Source organism: Synchiropus splendidus, chromosome 18, assembly GCF_027744825.2.
Source record: "Synchiropus splendidus isolate RoL2022-P1 chromosome 18, RoL_Sspl_1.0, whole genome shotgun sequence".
In the NCBI taxonomy this organism is placed as follows: domain Eukaryota; kingdom Metazoa; phylum Chordata; class Actinopteri; order Syngnathiformes; family Callionymidae; genus Synchiropus; species Synchiropus splendidus.
This window is the reverse complement of record NC_071351.1, coordinates 8,296,508-8,315,019: the sequence shown is the minus strand read 5'-3', so window position 1 is coordinate 8,315,019 and position 18,512 is coordinate 8,296,508. Positions and strand designations below refer to the sequence as shown.

At 48.5% G+C, this 18,512-nt stretch overlaps 2 protein-coding genes and 1 long non-coding RNA gene across 7 annotated transcripts in view; 1 reads left to right on the top strand and 2 right to left on the bottom strand.

Moving 5' to 3' along the window:
• Positions 1-8,383, top strand: part of LOC128749707 (uncharacterized) — an 86,320-nt gene extending 77,937 nt beyond the window's left edge. For 4 of the 5 annotated variants that reach the window (XR_008412975.1, XR_008412976.1, XR_008412977.1 and 1 more), the window contains 4 exons: positions 2,260-2,342; positions 2,436-2,472; positions 3,028-3,655; positions 3,748-8,383. This is a non-coding gene — a long non-coding RNA (uncharacterized LOC128749707). The remainder of the gene's footprint in view (positions 1-2,259; positions 2,343-2,435; positions 2,473-3,027; positions 3,656-3,747) is intronic. The other variant, XR_008412974.1, reaches the window with a different exon arrangement.
• Positions 2,789-10,102, bottom strand: impdh2 (IMP (inosine 5'-monophosphate) dehydrogenase 2). Its single transcript, XM_053849572.1, has 14 exons — positions 9,779-10,102; positions 8,552-8,600; positions 7,923-8,024; positions 7,786-7,860; positions 7,401-7,607; positions 7,257-7,344; positions 6,989-7,188; positions 6,834-6,924; positions 5,027-5,122; positions 4,006-4,149; positions 3,806-3,950; positions 3,594-3,737; positions 2,966-3,049; positions 2,789-2,902 (listed from the first exon to the last, which is right to left on the bottom strand). The coding sequence occupies exons 1-14, from the start codon at positions 9,874-9,876 to the stop codon at positions 2,881-2,883; spliced, it is 1,545 nt and encodes a 514-aa protein (XP_053705547.1). The 5' UTR covers positions 9,877-10,102; the 3' UTR covers positions 2,789-2,880.
• A 1,059-nt stretch (positions 10,103-11,161) lies between these two features.
• arih2 (ariadne homolog 2 (Drosophila)) lies at positions 11,162-18,116 on the bottom strand. The gene is made up of 15 exons (XM_053849573.1): positions 17,968-18,116; positions 16,237-16,760; positions 16,059-16,126; positions 15,859-15,931; positions 14,844-14,985; positions 13,702-13,823; positions 13,083-13,192; positions 12,882-12,999; positions 12,757-12,807; positions 12,629-12,650; positions 12,405-12,556; positions 12,193-12,336; positions 12,058-12,123; positions 11,866-11,991; positions 11,162-11,749 (listed from the first exon to the last, which is right to left on the bottom strand). Exons 2-15 carry the CDS (start codon positions 16,498-16,500, stop codon positions 11,678-11,680), a joined length of 1,530 nt encoding a protein of 509 aa, XP_053705548.1. The 5' UTR covers positions 16,501-16,760; positions 17,968-18,116; the 3' UTR covers positions 11,162-11,677.
• Positions 18,117-18,512: the final 396 nt, after the last annotated feature.

The window sequence follows — 18,512 nt, the reverse complement described above, 5'->3', positions numbered from 1 at the left end:
TGCGCCGGGCGAGGCGTCCTCCTTTGCTGACACGAAATTCCCGGTTGCATTGTTGAGCAGCATTCCGGGAGAAATCGTGTCATTGAGGGAGAAGACCTGGCGCGCCTGGACCCGCTGCTCCATCCAGCCGAGGTGCTGTGCAACGTGGGAGGGGAACGGAACCCATAACCAGCTGGGCCTCAGTATCACAGCAGAATTATGGGTTCCGTTACTACCCCACGCACCAAGCCTTCCTCCTGGGAGGGAAGTGGTGATCCACACTGGAAAACAGGAGTGAAGTTAGTGACGTCGCTGCTCACACCTGTGGTGGCTGACGAGAGCGCGCTCCACTGTGGAAGCTGGAGGGTCAGAGTTCATGTGCTTTAGTCGGATCACCGTGACAGTCTGCAGTGGTTCACTGAGGCGCGGCTGTTTGCTCACTGTGGATTGTTTGATTGAATCAGAGCGTTGCTGGCTTCAGCGCTGTGCAGTGATACGAGTGTTGTTGTGAGTTCTGGAGCCAGATTTGGCTGAAATGGCAACAGGTTTTAGCTTGAATTTGAAGTCTGGGCTACAGGTGAGCTGCTGCTCTCACGCCCTCTAGCGGTGTGTCTCAGGACCGTCAAGAGTATATGTTCTTTCAAGTTCACATTTGAGTTTCGACCTTGTGTCTTCTGACCTGAGATGGTCACATGACACGCCAGTCGCTGTCACTCTGGAGTTATGTGTGTGACACATCACTTCCTGTCTACACTCCTCTTTCTCTTTCTGGAACTTCAGGTTGGATGTGTTTTCAACATTAGATTAGATTAGATTAAACATCCTCTTTCAGGGAGCCACATGATGCTCTGTGTTCTTTTAGTTATTCACTGAACAATATTCTTCAAATTATTTAGTCTGTAGGCATCAATGGTTGAACTTTAGATGTAAACAGAGTCTTGTGATTTGAATGACAATGAAGACACAGACCTGTGATGAAACGCTCTGGTTCTGATGCTCCTTCTGAACTTAAACAAGTTTTAATGTGGAAACTTCCCTGGAACAGCGACTCAAAGCCTCCTCAGTTTTCTCCCAGGAGTCTGAGGCTACTGTCAGACTACTTGTCAGACTAAAACCTTCTGAAGTAACTCAAGATAAATACTACAGTAGTGTGAGCTACACCTTTGGCTTCGTCACAGTGACCCTCTGAAAAAAAAAGACTTCATATTCTATTCTTTTCTGAATTTCCCCTTTGACCGTATTTGAATAGTAAAATAGCCTCAGATATTGTAGGTGAGGTTTGGAGTGTGGGCTGCACCCCCCTGAACCCCGGTTTAATCTGACAAATCCAAAGAGTCCTCTGGACTGAGTTCAAGCTCCAGGTCCATAGAAGGAAGGAGTGTTTCCAGTAAAATGAAACCTAAAGTGAGGCGGCGCTGACATCAGCAGCCGCTCCGCTCTCACACCCAACTTCAGCTCAAACACAGCAGCTCAGTGTCTGGGGGCCGACATGCCGGTGCTCTTACCTCCTCTGCTGGCTGTCCTCCGCTCCCAGCCGTCCATCTGACACGCCACTGTCTTGCCGCCTTAAATACTCTGCTGTTACTTTCACTTTCCCTTCACTCCAACCCTCCCTTTCCTTTCCCCTCCCCTCACACTCAGAGAGAAATGAAAAGATAACTCAGTTCTGTTTTACGGAGGAAGTGTCTTGGGCTGCATGCATTTGGTGGGTGATCAGGGGAGTCTGGTCAGGCTGGTGTGGAGGAAAACACACGTTTTAATGGACATGTGACGGGTTTGTTCTTAATGGCTGATGGGGAAGTGAGTGGCATTCACTGCTGTTACAGGTCAATAGAAACAAAGTCACTTCCAGATCCCAGCAGCAGCAGCAGCTCAACTGAAGCAAACAGACTTGTGACTTGAGGAACAGGCATCACAGACACTTGTGTCGCCGTGATGGGTGTGAGTGTGTGTGTGTGCAGGAGGAAGAGCTTCTCTGAGTTTCTCTTTCATTATGACTCGCCTGAACCACCTGATGACCATCGTCCAGTCATCAAGTCTTAGTGTCCACCACAGGACGGAAGTGGCCGAGCAGAAAACTCTCGTGGTTTTCTCATTCACTTGTATGTATTTACCGTATTGCTGCCACCTGCTGCTCGCATGGGCTCACTGCAGCAAATGATGTTTCAATATAAAATTCAAACCTCCACTTGGCTGTGTAGGTGAGAGTGTCGCTGTTGGTCTGGGCAGCAGGGTTTATTCTCTTCTGAGTCAGGGCTGAAGTATTTGGTTTGCCAACAGGAAACCATGGAGCTGAGAGACGTCCAGGTTCCTGAGGAGCAGAGGGCCTCGGAGCAGCTCCACCTTTGAAACTCAGTCTACTGGTGAGTCAGTCTCGGTGTGTTGCTTCTGTTCACATGGAGTGTGAGTCCAGATGTTTGTCTCCAAACTGCTCCAACTTAACTTTCTTCTTTCAGCTCGGGGTCACTTCCTGCCAGCCTTATATGGAAGCTGGTGAGTGTTTCGTGAACCTTTTTCCGTTATCGATCAGATGTTGGTTTGAAACCAGAGACGGCAGGTGATGCAAACGGAGCGAGACGGCCTTCCAAAGTCCCGCTGCCTCTGGAAAGTCCGGGACATTCATCGGACCAGAGTGTACGTGCTGCTCTGCTGTCGTACAGCGAGGGCGTCCACGTCTCCCTGTGACATCAGAGCTGTGAGCCCCCTGCTGGTCGCCTAGCTGTACGGCAGCAGACTCACTCCAGGTTCACTCCAGGCGCCAGCCACGTTAGCTCGTTCTTTAGACGCACTCAGAGACGCTTTAACAAAACACCTCTTTTATTGGACACGTGAACAGACATGCAGATTTCAGGAAGACTTGAAGAGCAGATGTGACGTTGCATATTTCCAGCGGTGGAGGCCTCAGAACAATCGTTTCTCGTAGCTGAGGATAAAAGAGGCTAGTTAGAGAGAGCCCAGGTCCAAAGTCAGGCATGTGTGTTTGTACCTGTGCAGGCTGTGGACTCCTCCCTCCATCTGAGCTGATGCTGTCCTCTTCTCAAACTTCAGGTCTCCCGAGTACATCATGGCTCTGCAGGGAGGAAGAGATGGTGTCTGTGGTGGTGACCCTGTTATGTTGTTTTTCTATCTCACTGGTGGTTTAAAAACTTTGGTGTAGTTTGCGAACTACACCAGACAAACTACCACTTAAACAAACTACATCATGAATTTATTAAATTATATCAATAATATAATATTATATACAATATTATATAATAAAAAAAATTCTATGATAAACTACACCCAGGTTTGGTGTAGTTCATCATAGAATGGGTGTGTTTTTTTTCAATCCAGTTTTGGTGTATGTTTCGTGTCAATGCAACCAAATGACCAAAGGAGGAATTGTGAGGAGCAAAATTAAAACTCAATAAAACATGGTCAGCAATCACAGTTGTCTTGTGGCCTGTCTGCAGACTTGCACCTCCCATCAACAAACACCAGGCTGAAGTCTGACAAGTCAAGATTATAACGGTTCATTCTTTAAAAATCCTGAAGAGGGCGACTAGAGGGTTGCACGACATCAGAGAGCAGCAGCACCTGAATGCATCATGGATGGACCTGCGTCCGACACCCACCTGACGTGCGTGAGGCTCTTGGCGCCGATGTCCTGGCAGGAATGTTGCGTCCCAGCCAGCAGGTACGGAACAAACTTGTGGATGGAGCCCTTGTCCTGCACCGCCCCCGACACTCCCTGAGCCACTTTGATCTTGTCACACTCGCTGCATGCAGACCAGGAGCGGCGTCAGTGGTCGACATCTCAACATGGTGGGACTCGTGTCTGCTGTACCTGAAGTATCTGGTCTGGGAGCCCAGGTTCTTGTCCATGGCATCCAGGGAGCCCATGCCGCGGTACTTCTTCAGGCGGATGCCGTCAGAAAAGAAGTACTCGCCGGGAGCTTCGCTGGTGGCGGCGAGCAGCGAGCCCATCATCACTGGAGCGGGAGCAGGCTTCAGCATGTGAAGGTCAGCTGCAGGACCATGACTGACCTGTGGAGGCTCCCAGAGCCAGAGCTTTGGCGATGTGTCCCACCGTCTGGATCCCTCCGTCCGCAATGACGGGAACGCCGAAGCGCCGCGCGTACTCCGACACTTTGTACACAGCCGTGGCCTGAGGGCGGCCGCACGCCAGCACTGGAGGAGAGAGGGGAGGGTCAGAGGTCACGGTTGGAACTGCACTTGGACGAATAAGAGGAAGTCACATGCATCCAGGGAGGGAGGGGCCAAGAGCAGCACGTGAGAAGGAGGAAGTGAGTGAGACGACCAAACACTTTCACACCACATGCATCCTGCACTGCACACACAGGAAGCATGCTAGTGGATCGACCGCGTTCTGGAGCCACGACCCACACATAGGGGGCGCTGGAGACGAACAAGATCATGGAGCGGACTCACGGGCCTTTCTGACTGGACCCTCACACAACACCATGAGACGGCTCACCCTGACCTCAGTGTGTTACAGACAGCCTGCTGACTGAAGGTTACAGGGGTCAAAGGTCAGTCACTACAGCAGAGCGCAGGCAGTGGTCTCCTCCACCGTCAGACTGTGTTCGTCACAACCCCACAGCATCACGTGACGGGAGGTCAGCCCTTCTAGGCTGATCAGCTTTTGTCAAATGACAAACAGCAGCAGGGGGCGGAGCATCAAGTCTGGGGGTTGGGGAGACTGCAGCAGTGAGGACACACCCCAAAACCCCCAACATCAGCCGGCTGGCCAGAGCACAGTGACACTAGCAAGCTGCAGGGAACTTACTGGAGTATCCCGTCACAGATGTTGGGGTTTTGGGGCTGTGGAGCTTAATGGCTGGAGGGACACTGAGGGGAGCTGGACTCACACAGACACAGACAGACAGACAGAGGTGAATGTAAGGAAGATGGTGACAGAAGGGACGGAGGAGGAGTGAGGCGTCTGCCCAGGTGACTCCAAGTTTGTGAGAGCTGTTTCCACTGAGGCGTCGCTCCATCACCGCCAGTGTTTCCCTGAGCTCCTGTGTGTGGGGGCGTCACTCACCTTCCTGTGTGATGCAGATGGAGCCGCTGCCCATCCCGACCCGGAGCCCGTCCACGCCTGCGTCGATCAGGTTCTTGGCCTGAGCCGCTGTGACCACTGGAGGGGAGAGAGGTGGGAGGTGTTCAGTCTGAGAGAGGTGACAAATAGGGCTGGGATGACGCGTCGACGTCATCAATGACGTCGATGCAAAACAAATATGTCGACGCGAAAACTGCACGTCGATGCGTCGTCACTCAGAATCAAAAAATGGCGGCGGCATCGAGTAGCAGCGGGTTGGGGGAGAAGAAAAGATGTCGTAATAAGATGTCCAAGGTATGGGAGTACTTTACACCGAAAGGTAATGATGCACCAGCACCTTAGAGGAGGCACCCGGGAACTGCTTGTGTGGAGAAGCCACCGTAGGTTTTCAACTTTTTTTTTCTATCCTTGTTTGCAATGATTAACCCCGTCATTCATCCAAAGCGCACCACGTAACTTGTGCTCCTGCCTCGCACACATGGAACACGTGACCACTTAAACACACACCTCATTCCTCCTGAATCATCAAATGTGGAACATAAGTGGACATGAACAGCAGTCCCTCCTCAAAACCAACATGAAATGTTGTCGCTAGCAACCAGCTCCCATTATTAGCTGTCTTTTTGATACAAATCACGTCTTTCTGTGAAAGCACATCTTGAGGGCTGCACCTTCTCAGACAAGGAGAAAATAAATTGGGCCGCTGGATGAACACACCACGCTAAAGTTCCTTTTTTTTTTTATTTCTTTGTCTGTCTATTTTTTTAATACATTTTCATACACATTCATTGTTGTTTTCTAACTTTCTACTTTTAGGTTAATGTATATTATTATTATGATACTTAATTGACATGGGCAGATCATTCAGAAGTATATATTTGTATTGAGCTATGCACCGTGTTTGTGATTTATGTTTTCAGGGACAGGGATAAGCAGAAAGGTTTGGAGGACTACTATCCCCTGACCCCCCTGGAGGCTGCTGCGCTCACTGAGAGCATCCTTTTGATGATTTCACAGATTTAAATGGTTAGGCTTAAGTTGCTGCTGTCACACATTGTGTTGTTTTGTAAATTGCAGCTGTCACTGCTGCTGTTATTTTTTATTTATTTTATGTTGATAAGATTGGTTCAGATTGAGTTGTTTGCAGTTTTATTTATTGAAAGAAAGTTTTATTTTATTAGAGGATTCCATTGCACTGCAACTGTGTGCACTTTATTGTTCAATACAATTCATTTTTGAACTTGATCATAAAAATATGTTGGAAAGAAGGAATTTGTGTTTTATTCATGCAGATAAATTAGCATTAATTACTATATAGGTCAAATTATGAGGAGATAATCGATTTAAAAATGAATCGTTATATTAATCGATGCATCGAAAAACTATTTTCTCGATTAATCAATTACAAAAATAATCGTTTAACCCAGGCCTAGTGACAAACTGTCGAGAGCTCTGTGTGTGTACACGTGTAAACATATATTCTTGTGTGGACCAATCTTTGACAAGACACTGATCTTATGAGGACATTTTGGCCGGTCCACATGGAGTTTAGAGGGTGAAAATGTCCATATAACTGGCTCATCACAAGTGGGTTTTAGCTTGGTTCAGAGTCCTGGTTCAGGTTAGCCGTGTGTGTCAGGTTCAGTCAGAGAGGCTGGAGGAAAGCAAACAGCAGTCCTCACAAAGATAGAGATACAGAGTGTGTGTGTGTGTGTGTGTGTGTGTGTGTGTGTGTGTGTGTGTGTGTGTGTGTGTGTGTGTGTGTGTGTGTGTGTGTGTGTGTGTGTACCGTTTCCTCCGATGACCTGCAGGCTGGGGTACTTCTCCTTGATGTATTTGATCATGTTAATCTGGAATATGGAGTTCCCCTGAGACGAGTCCTGCCGTCACAAAGGCAGTCAGTAAAGCAGCGGTGAAGCCATGAGCCCGACCTGCCGCGCTCACCAGAACCACCACGTCCACGCCGCTCTGCACCAGCAGGTCCAGCCGGTACTTGTCGTCGTTGTGGGTGCCGATGGCGGCGCCGCACAGCAGCTGTTTCCGGGAGTCTTTGGAGGCCAGAGGGAAGTCGCGGTTCTTCTTCAGGTCCGTGCGGGCGATGATGGCCACCAGGGAGCCCTCCTCGTTCACGATCGGCAGCTTGCCTGGAGACGGGGGAGTCATGTGACCCCAGGAGGGTGACAGAAGCGAATGTGGAAAACCCGACGCTCACCCTTTTTACTCCGCTGAAGGATCTCATTGGCTTCTTTCAGCGTGACTCCCGCCGGGGCGACCACCAAGTCCTCGCGCTTGGTCATCACCTGCAGAGAAGCACACGGTGGCTGATCCACCTCACGTGGTCCCTGAAGTGCCTCACCTCGCTCAGCAGCAGGTCGTGGTCCTCCTCCTTCAGAAAGTCGATGTCTCTGGAGGAGATGATGCCCACCAGCTTGCCGCCCATCTTGCCATTGTCAGTGATGGGGATGCCGCAGAAGCCGTGACGGGCTTTGGCTTGGAAAACGTCTCGCACGCGCTCATTGGGACTCATCACCACGGGGTCGGTGATGAAGCCCTGCTCGTACCTCTGGGAGGAGAGAGGCAGTTCAGACACACGCACACACACACACGGTAACTGTACTTCTCTCAGGGAAGGTTTAGAATATCTTTCAATGTGCTGTGGTGAACTTTCTTCGCTGAAATACTCGCTCCTTTCACAACAAATATGGCCACCGAATCACTCAGGCTCATGTTCACATGACTACCTTCACTTTGCGAACTTCATTGGCCTGGAACTCCGGAGTACAGTTGTGGTGGATGAAGCCGATGCCTCCTGTGAGCTGAGAGGCGAGAAACATGGTGAGTGTGTGTGCGCGTGAGGAGGGTCTGTGTGTGGACTTACTGCCATGGCGATGGCCATGTTGGCCTCGGTGACGGTGTCCATCGGGGACGAGACAAAGGGCGTCTTCATTGTGATTCGCTTGGTGAGAGCCGAGGTCAAGTCCTGGACAGGAGAGGGAGAGTTCACCATCAGTGGTTTTCCTTCACCGGAGCAGCAGCAGAACAATGTAGACTGCAGCTCCCTCGCCTCCACTACTGCAGTAAACAACACCGCTTGCCCTAAAATACCAATTCTACAGACGATTAAAAGTATCACTCAGTCCCAAGATGTATGAAGTGTCATCAGAGTGATGGTACACTGACCCACATGTTTTGGTCCCGCACAAAACGGAGGAATTTTTGGGCCCGTATTGTCTTTGTTTTTGATTTTTCCATTGTTGTTCGGTGGTATATCTACAGATATGTATTATAATCTGTGGTTTGTCAGCTGTATAAACATATTTGCTTTTTTGGCAATCACACGCGAGACAATTGTATACTTCAACGTGGTTTGTGTTTTCTACTGTGTAAAATGTAAAATAAAATATTACAAAAAAAGTATCACTCAGTCATTTTAAACTAAACGCTTCAGGCAAGATGCATCATGGATTTCTCCCCCGACAGAGATGAATGGAAAAGGTCAGTCCTTACCACTTGATCTGACGTGAAATCTATGTATCCAGGTAGAATCAGGAAGTCACTGCAAGAGGAAAGAGAAGAAATCAGAATTGATTATTTTCCACCCTTTGTTTACTTGCTTCAACACAAGATGCTCATATGTTTCAAACACGACACAGAAACACGGTGCGTTGCTTCCATTGATAAACTACAGGCCGAGTTATTCTTTGCGGCGGTGATCGTTCAATTGTGCAACCACACTGCAGTGACAATTCCAGTGAGGAAACACAACCAGCAGGACCCACAGGAAACATGCTCAAGTGTTGGAAATGCTTCAGCAGAAAGAGCTGAACATGAGACACTTCTCAGTCACCATTCTAAAGTGCTCGTCCTAACTTTGTATCACATATTACTTCCCTTATATGGCCATAACGGGAGCGTATTTCTTCAAGTTACTCTCCATTTTACTGTTAAATCTTGGACTCAAAGGTTAGAGCAATAAAACATATTGAAGTGAGATGGTGGTGAATGTTGTTGTGGACAATGAAAAGGTGTTGACAGCTCCAGCGCAGGACTGTTTGTACCGCAGGACAAGTGAAGCACCACTCTAAATATAGCCAGAGGCTGTGGAGGGGCCAGCCGAAATATGGCACCAGTGTGGTGGTGGTGGTGGTGGGGAAACAAAGTCTGTTTCTAAGAAGTTCGACTCCTACACAGTTGGGAACCTTGAGGGATATTTCTGAGGAAAGAACGAAAGAATCTATGGCTATACTTATTTATAAATGTGACTGAATTCACCTTGCAGAGGAGCGAGCTGTTGTAAATACACATTTGAAAGTCAAAGCGAACTTCAGGTTACAGTCGTGTAAACGTTTGTACTGACAGTACACGCTGAAAAATGTCTAAAATATTTCGAACAGAAGGCGCAGCGCGTTAAAACACGTTTTAAAACACTGACACTCGTGAGACACTTACACCAACTTTGTGCCTGTCACTCGCTGCATGTTACACTTGTTTATTTTTACCGAACAGGGTCACAGGTCGAGTCAGTGTGGTGTTGGTGGGGTTATTAAATCCACTGCTGACTCGGAGAAGGGCCGACAGTTTGGTTTCAGTGAGTTTCAGGAGTGTTATGGTCAGCGGCGGAGCACAAACAAACAGTTAGCATGTTAGCATGCGGCTAAGTTCGGAACCCGCCGCAGCGGTTTGCTGGTTTCAAACACACAGTCAGAGCCAAAGGTGGGGACAGAGGAAACGCACTTGTATGTGAGTCCGTCTCCCCCGTTGAAGAGCTGCTGTCCCGTCAGTCCGTCCTCCGGGACGTAGCCGGTGTCCCCGCTTATCAAGTAGTCAGCCATGACACCTGGAGACCCTCGTCTGTCCCGCTCGCGCCTCCGGTCTCCGCTTCAGTTGCAGGGGTTGCGAGGCCCGGAGACGCACCGGAACTTTCTTCGGCGTGTCCGGTGTCGGGTGCTCGGAAGGAAGCCGGCTGAAGAAGCCTTTCAGCGGGCGTGCGCAGTCGGCGTGTGTGGAAGTCCAACTGGAGACGCACGTGCGGTCCAGCAGCTGCGTTTCCTGCTCTGACGTCACATCCGCGTGTCGTGCCGCGAGCGTGTATGTAACGCATTATTTTCGTTCTTTTTAAAGCTTAAATCAGTTTCTTTCACAACGTGGAATTCAAAATAAAGACTACAATTGTAGTTAATTTCGGTCCTATTATCACAGTATTTTTTGGTGAATCGATATTTATATAAACTTAAATGTTTCGAGAATAAACAACTACGAATAATACAATGAATCATATCATTTGACATTCAAATGCAAAATTGTCAAAAGAACACACAAGACAAAGTGCAGTTTTAGAAACCTCTCTGCAACTATTTCTGTATTAATGTACAACCTTTGAAAATTACAGCACTTTTTTTCTACTTTTTTTTTGTTTTTGAAATGAACAATCCAACAACAGCCAGTTTCCAGGAGAAGAGCGGAGAAGAAGAAAACAAAAGAAACATTGGCATGGATATGATCCGAGCGTGTGGAGATCTACGCCCCCCTCCAGTTACAGATGGAGGAAACACCCTCTCTGAAACAAGCAGCAGTACTTGGCGACACTTCTAGGACGGTTCAGGACACAATTCCTTTCTTCAAACTTGTTTCAACACATTAGTTATCTACTGAAAAACAAGCCTGTTCATGACCGGGGGGGGATTTTAACCTTCACCTCTCCCACTAAACAATGTCAGTGATAATTCATGTCAAATCTGTGGCTTTACTCTCACACCTAAAACCAGCTCCAAGCTGCTCGGCAGCGCGATGACAAGCCAGTGAAGTGGCTGTGATTACACTTGTTTCCAACGCCAGACGCGTCAGGTTACAGACTTGCAGGACAATGAGAGCAGAGTCGAGTCGCTGCATTGTAAATGAAAGGCAAACACGACACTACAAACAATCCCCAGATGAATAGGAAGAGTAAATAAAACAGAAGTCAGCCGACGTTTGCCTTCAATCTTCAAAACACTGCAAGCTTACAGAGAGTCAGAGGTCCACAGGTAACAGTCTCTAGTGAACAGCAAGGCCATGGTCAACGCAGCCAGCCACACCACAAACCTCATCTTCTTGCTGTAAAACGTTTTATTTCATAAATTGCAAATGACGACGTGTGGAGAAAAGTACAACTTTTTTTTTTGCATCTCACCGGGAAGAGAAAGAAACGACTGCCGGAAAATGACTGCTAGCAGCAACTTACTGGGTTCATGTCTTGGACTTCATCCCCCTCTAGTGTCTCTCATGAATACTGGAACATGGCAGGAATAACAACCAACCAAGAAGTCGACACTTGTGAGCAAGAGCAAGGATCCATGCGTTGGTGAGAGGAGAGGACCTCGAACCTCAGATATGAAGGGCTGAAACAAGTGTAATCACAAGATGTTCTGAAGCCACCAGATGGAAGTGAGTGAGGAGATACAATCGTGCCGTTCTGTGACCCTGCAGCATTTAAGAAGTGAGATGAAGGAGGGAGAAGAAACGGCACATGAGCCAGTGGAGATCACCAATGGGGGGGGCGTGTGAAGGGGATGGGTCGGGGTCAGCAAGGCGGCACTGACGGATGGTCATGGGGAGAAACGAAAAGAGGACGAGAGAAGAGGAGAAGCTGGTGCTTTAGGTGTCGTGGAAATCTTTCAGCAGTGTGCGTCGCCTCTGCTCAGCAATGTGCATCTGGTTCTCCAGCTCCTGCGGGAAGACCATGTGACCTTTAAGGTTAGGCCATCCAACTGCCTCTGTGTACAACACTGCCATCTGCTGGTGCAACACGTTTAAGCATGTAATAAACAATTCGCTAGTCTCACCCCTCTGTCACTGGCACTGAGCTCCCCCTCTCCTCCCACCACTCCTCTCTCGTAGGTGTCGGCCCGCTCCACCTTCCACGACAGGTTTTCGATCTCCGCCTCGAGCTGTGCCTGCTGATACTCGAACTGAAGCAGAAGGACGACCGATGACCAACACGGCACATTTGTCTTTTGAAGGTTTGACTTTCTCACCAGTTTCTTGCGAGGGCCCGACATGTAATAAGCGTAGGGATACGTGTACTGCAGTGTGTAGCGACACTGAAACCAAACACACCAGATGAGGTAAGAACGACCACCTGAGCCAGCGCCACAGAGCAGGGCGAGCACCTTGGCCAGGAGCTTGGCAGCATTGTGAAGGTACTGCCAGTCGATCCAGGTGCCCAGGTTGTTCATCACTCTCTCCTGGATCTTCTCCTGGATCCTCTGATACGTCTGAGCCTCCAGTTGCAGAGACTTGTTGTGATTCTCCCACTGATAGAAAGAGACAAAAGTGGCTGCTTTATTTCTCGTCTGTAGGAGGTGAGCGAAGCCTGCCTCACCCTCTCAAAGTAAAAGAGGTATTTCTTTAGCGCCTCCCTGGCTTGAGCCTGCTGACTCTGGTTGACTATATCGGGGTTTTCTTTGTAGCGGCTGCACTCGTAGTATTCGCTGCCGTGGTTCTTCCAGTCGCCCAGACACATCCAGCAGAAATCTACAGGAAGATGTACATAGATAAATATTGGAGATAACTTCTAGGTAACATGGACATGTAGAAAACACTCACCGTGTTTACACTTGGAACATTGCTGAAAGAAACAAACAAAAAAGGAGGCAAATGAATTAGAATAATTCAGAAAACAAACTGGCTTGTTGGACCAAAAACACAGAGTCAGCGTGCGCCAGGCGCCTCACCATGTGATTGCACCCTCCGTTCTTCTCGATGCAGATATTGCACTTTGGACACTGGAGAATGAGAAGACACAGTCAGAACCCTCCCGAGACGCAGCCTCACCACTGAGGATGGAGGTGGCTCGTACATCTTTAGTGTGTGCACTGATGTAGTTTGCAGTCTCCGAGTCGTCGGCACATTTGGTGAGCCACTTCCGGATGGTGGCGCAGTCTGTGGGCGCGTGATACATCTGGCGGCATTTGAAACTGGAAGAGGAGCAGGAGGGGATGGAGAGTGAGGTGTTAGGAGTGCGGCAGCCTCAAGGTCAGCCAGCAAGTGCGCTGCCCACCAGAAGACCTCGCTGCAGCGGCTGCACTGCACCCTCCGCGCCCGCGGCTCCTGAACCTTGATGACGATGGGACAATCCGCACCAGGACACAGCTGCAACTGGAAATGACTCTGGAGGAGAACAGTGAGCGCCAACATCAGCACGTTGGAACAGACAGATGCAGCAACACTCATTTCACCACAGTGCACACCGGACTCCACTTTTACATCACAAAAAATAAAACCTCAATTTCACATCAGAATCTACGGGAGAGAATACTGAGCAGTCAACAGCTTGCCCCGCCCACCTTCCTATCAGTGGATGAAAGATGCAATATTGTATGTAAGCTACAGTTGAAAATGTTTGGGGCCTTTCAGCACGTTCGTGAACTTGTTCTGTCTCTGATCTCCACATATTAAGTGCTTTCATTTTCACTATACTTCCATGACTTGGTGCCTTTGGCATTGGTCTCCATGTACTGTATGTATCCTTCCATGAGGCTAAAGGAAGCTTGAATGGTACAAGGCAACAGCAGTGCTGTGCAGGTGAGTATCAATAAACGTTGCCGTCGAGAAGTTACAGACATTATGGAAGATTTCAGGTTGGTTCCCAACAACTGTTGCCAACACCTGGTCCCCACCTCCACATAGTCTCTGAAGAGGTAGCGTTTGTATTTGTCCTTCAGCTCCTCTCCGGGCAGCAGCGGCAGGACGAAGTCTTCAGGCATGTGCAGGGAACAGTCCTGAGCCATGCATGAGATACCTGCGGAACCAAGTGTAGACCTCCATTAACCCTTGAATGAAAAAGGGACTTCATTTACCGTATTTTCACAACTATAAGGTGCACCTAAAAGTCTTAAATCTACACCAAAACGGACGGTGCGCCTTAAAATGCGGTGCTACGCTTGACTGACTGAGAGCGGTTCCAGCTGACATGCTCGGTGGTGGTGGTTCGAGGGCATGAGAACGTGAAAGGGTGTAGTGTGGGAAAGTGTGTGAAAGAAGACGCTAAAGCCAGGTATATAGTGCCCATACTGGCATCATACAAAACAATATCGGTTCGGCAAAGGACTGAAAATGGCACCTGCGAAGAGACGCGCCTATGAAGCACAGTTTAAACTGCAAGCTATCAGCTATGCGGGGAGAATTCAGCAGCGACGGATCCATGGTTCGCAAGTGGAGGGAGCAGGAGACCCAGCTACGGCAATTCAAGAAGAGGAAGCCGAGTTTCCGCTGAAACAAGGCGAGATGGCCCGAGCTGGAGGACCGACCCGAGCAATGGATATCAGAGGTCAGCTGCGAGAAGCGCCTGTACCATCACCATTCGACTGAGGGCAGTGAGGCCAGCAGAAGAAATAAGAATTTTCAGGGAGGTCTGTCTTGGTGCTTTCGTTTTATGAAACAGCAGCATCTCTCCATTCGGGCAAGGACTACTGTGGTGCGGAATATGAGCAAAAGCTGTCGGATACAGAAGACGAGGACTTTGATGGATTTGTGGGTGATGACTGATTGAAAAACAAGGTGCGTACATTGTTAAATACATCAATAAAGTTCAACAGAAGTCAGTTTTGCTCCCGCTGCCTTTTTAAAAACACACACCATGTGTAGTTTAAGCTATCGCTCTGATAGGTTTTACCATGCCTGCGCCTGATAATCCCGTGCGCCTTACGGTCCTGAAAATACGGTACTGCTCATCAGAGAGTGTGAGCCACTGGCCGCCCAACATTAACATCCCAAGCTGCTGACGCTTCTCATATATTGACCACGAACAGCCTCCACTCACCCACGCCCATGCCATCTTTGACTAGCACTGTGCAGTGCTGCTCCCAGCATGCCTTGCAGAAGGAGTGCTGGCAAGGAAGCGCCAGCAGGGAGTCTCTCCGAACAATCTGTAGACACACACCACACTGGAGGGACTGGGGCGCCTGGGAAAACACGGAGGGTGGGAAGCAATGAAGGACAATTTGAGCAGAAACCTCACACTAGATTCACTGAAATGCAAAGGCAATTTGCTGCTTGCATTGCACTTCAAATGTCAGGGAGGCTTCAGCATCAAACCACCAACTCTCCCAGGACACCGAGACAGTATAGATTAAAGCAGTGGTTCTTAACCATAAGGCTGGGGCCCATGGTTGGGCTGCGAGCGCCCCCTAGAGGGCCGCAAGAAGTTCACCTCTGGACTGTGAGATGCTCGGTTTTAATATAAGCAGTGTGTCAATGAATTGACTTGACAGCTGCAAATCTGTGAGAGTTAACCAAGTTCTAAATAAAATAAGATAAAGAAAGTAATGTCGCCCCCCAACCGTAAAAACTGTTTGTGAAAGCACCTGTTGCAGCAGTTTTGAAAATTAATTTGGAACATTTTATGGCGATACTTTCATTTACACTTTACTGCTACCCTCTTTGGACTTTATATAAAATATATTATTTTTATTTTAGGATATTTCGACAAGGTTATATTAAATGTATCTTATTAATCCTATATTATCTTATTTTCCTCAACAGTTTTTGCTTTTTTTTTTTTTACTCAATTTGATGAATATGACTTGCACCTGGTTCTGCTGCCGGTTGGACTTTTCAATGACAAATAAACATCTTGGCGATGATCACATGGTTTCATGTCATTTCACAAGCTTTTGGTTTGTTTACGTGTGAGTAGATTAGATATGGTTGTTGATCAAAAATGGGATACACAATTCTGGGAAAGGTGGGCCCCGAGACCAAAAAGGTAAAGAACCCCTGGATTAAAGCGCAAACCGCTGAAAACAAACTCTAAGATGATGTGCATTAGCACTCACAGGGATGGATCTGGAGGAGCTGCTGGGCTGGACGAGTGCTTCGGACAGCAGCAGAGATGAGTTGGACTTGTATCTGTGATGAACAGGGAAAAAAACGCTCCGTTTTAAAAAGCAGAAGAGGAAGACGCATGAAACAAAAACCAACATTGGGCAACATCAGATGTGAAAGGAGGGGAGAGTATAATGAAATTGGGACGTACCGATCCAATATCTGTGAAACTTGCCAGTGAAAATGCACCAGAATTAATTTCGCTACCGCTGGTAAAACCTGGGAGACAAAAAAAGAGAGTGGAAGTTAAAGGAAGTCCAGGGTGTAATATTCTCAGTGACATTTGACAGACAGCGTCGCAAAGGTCGCTGTCCTCCTGCGGGACTCACCTTCAGAGCTTCTGCCACCCTGTGCACCTCCTCCGTCAGCACCCTCTGACTCTCTTTATACGTCAGACAGGTGAACTGGTACTCCTCAGGATCAAAAGAGTCTGCTCCCTGCTGCTCCACGTCGCTCGCCACGCCGTCATAGTACGTTTCCAGGTCACCTTGATCCTCCTCCTCTCCCCCGTCATCGTCATCATCTTCTTCAGAGTTAACCCCATAGTCTTCCTCATTGCTGTCAGACGCCTGGCTGTTCATGTCCACAGACATCCAGTCGACCGATGCGACGACCCGCACAGGTAGACCGACCGCCTACCTGTCGGTGGGCAGCGGTCCGATCTGCTGAAATGGCTTGGATGAAGCACGGAGTCCTTGAGCCGTCCCTTTCCACAGATGTCACTGTCCAGATTCCTGCTGACGTCAGGGGCGTGTGAAGAGTGTGTTTAGCAGCAGCGGAAGAAGCAGAAGAAGTCACACTCCCCGTCGCTCATTCTTGAGGTTCCGTGTTAAAACCTAGAGGGAGAAACAGACTGAGAGAGGGACAGGTGGTAAGAAGACAAGAGGTCACTGACACATCAAGGGATGGCTGAATGAATGGGGTTCAGGCATCCTACAGTGCAATTCCTGTCAATAAGTGGCAAGGCTTTTATTTTAAGGCTACAGATTAACCTACCAGCAACATCAGCATCGTCCTCAGTAATCCCCAAAGATTCTTGTCAACAAGCCGACTAAAACAGACCTACATCTGCCCGGCAGTCCTCGCATACAGAGAATGTATCCAGCTCACTATACCGCGGGAATCCTCGTCCACGTGCAGGACACTGCATGAGTTACAGCTTACAGTCTCAGTTTAGAGGATTAGCTAAAGATGCTTTAGCCTCAGAGAGTGACACAGACGTCAATACCAAACTAAAACACTGGCATTTTTTTAAATCCATCTTAGACACTGGGGTTGTAGATGTGAAACACTGTTGTGCTGTCATCTATCTGAAGCAACTTCGCGACTGACTCGACATAGCTCTGAACAATGACAGAAAACCTGTAGGAGCTCCTCATTCTTCAATGAAGAAGCAGAAGTTCCCTGGCTTCTGTTTGTCGGTGTGAATGGGTAGCTTAACATGCCATATCATCCCAGTTAGATCTCGCATATAAAGTAGCACAAGTACACGGAAACTGGCAGTGAACAGCCTTAACAACAAACAGGGGGGGCGCTTGTATTCCTCTCACTTGATAGACTATATGGTGAGCCGGGTCAGTCTGACTTGCAATCCGGCTAAAAATAGGATTCAAAAACTGGGTGACACACATATCCCTTGACTAATATATCGCAGCGACTCGGCACTTCTTTGCTTACACCACCTGGAAGCAGTAAATAGGGAGCGACACACCATGAAACTGACCGTTCAGAACAGCAACGATTATTTTTGTGCAATGCAACAGAAGCTAATACAGTTAGCTCTGTTAGCCTCCGGGGAAAAGCAGCACCGGTTGAAAGCTGGAGAGCTGTTCCAAAACGTCTTGTGTGCTATAACAGCTCAAGCTATAACGTACATTCACCCGGAGGCCAATGTTTATAAGGTGGCGGGTGAAGAGGGGAAGCAGTCCGAGAGCGGTGCTGGCCGCCGCCTCTCGCCCACTCGAGCTCGGGGATTGAGATGTAAACAAGGCCGGGTTCGTGCACACACGCGCAACTGCTGCAGCTTTGGTTTAAAACTGTTTCAAGGTGCTCAGGTTTACCTGCCAGAACCCTCGTGTGCATCCAAGGCGACTGCAGGGGAGCGTTTAACGCCTGCGCTTGCTGGAGGAAAAATCCTGAGCGCTATTTTCACTGTTCACTCGTCTGGGAGGCGGAAGGTTGACGCTGCTGCTTATCAGTGACGTCACATCCGACACAGCCCAGAAGGCTGGTGTTGCTCCCTCACTGAAAGACACAAGAATCACGTCACTCACCATTGTTCCAATGCAAGTTAACAAAGTGGCCCATATAAGCAAAATATGTAGACAGATATAGATACCGAATCACCAGGGAAGTAGCTGAGTCATTCGTAAGACACTCGGTTTAGAGCCACTGTGTCTCTGAGCTGAACACTGCAAGTCACATGACAGCTTTGTTGACCAAACAAATCCCTTGACTTCCTTCCCATCCTGGAAAGTAGCTCTGGCTTGGGAATATCTTGGTTTTCTCAATTGAAGCTAACAGAGAAAAGGAGAGCAGGGAATAGAGAAGAACGTTTTCACTCCAGAGGCTTAAGACAACTGGTTGATAGTTTGTTTCGGGAAAC

Coding starts and splice junctions, on each gene's coding strand:
- impdh2 (XM_053849572.1), bottom strand. CDS start 9,876: ATGGCTGACTACTTGATAAGCGGGGACACCGGCTACGTCCCGGAGGAC. Junction 7,189..7,256: donor CCTTCAGCGGAGTAAAAAGG/GTGAGCGTCGGG, acceptor CCCCGTCTCCAG/GCAAGCTGCCGATCGTGAAC. Junction 3,951..4,005: donor GGCTCTGGGAGCCTCCACAG/GTCAGTCATGGT, acceptor CTCCCGCTCCAG/TGATGATGGGCTCGCTGCTC.
- arih2 (XM_053849573.1), bottom strand. CDS start 16,500: ATGTCTGTGGACATGAACAGCCAGGCGTCTGACAGCAATGAGGAAGAC. Junction 12,557..12,628: donor ATGTTCCAAGTGTAAACACG/GTGAGTGTTTTC, acceptor ATCTTCCTGTAG/ATTTCTGCTGGATGTGTCTG. Junction 12,124..12,192: donor CTGCCAAGCTCCTGGCCAAG/GTGCTCGCCCTG, acceptor GTTTGGTTTCAG/TGTCGCTACACACTGCAGTA.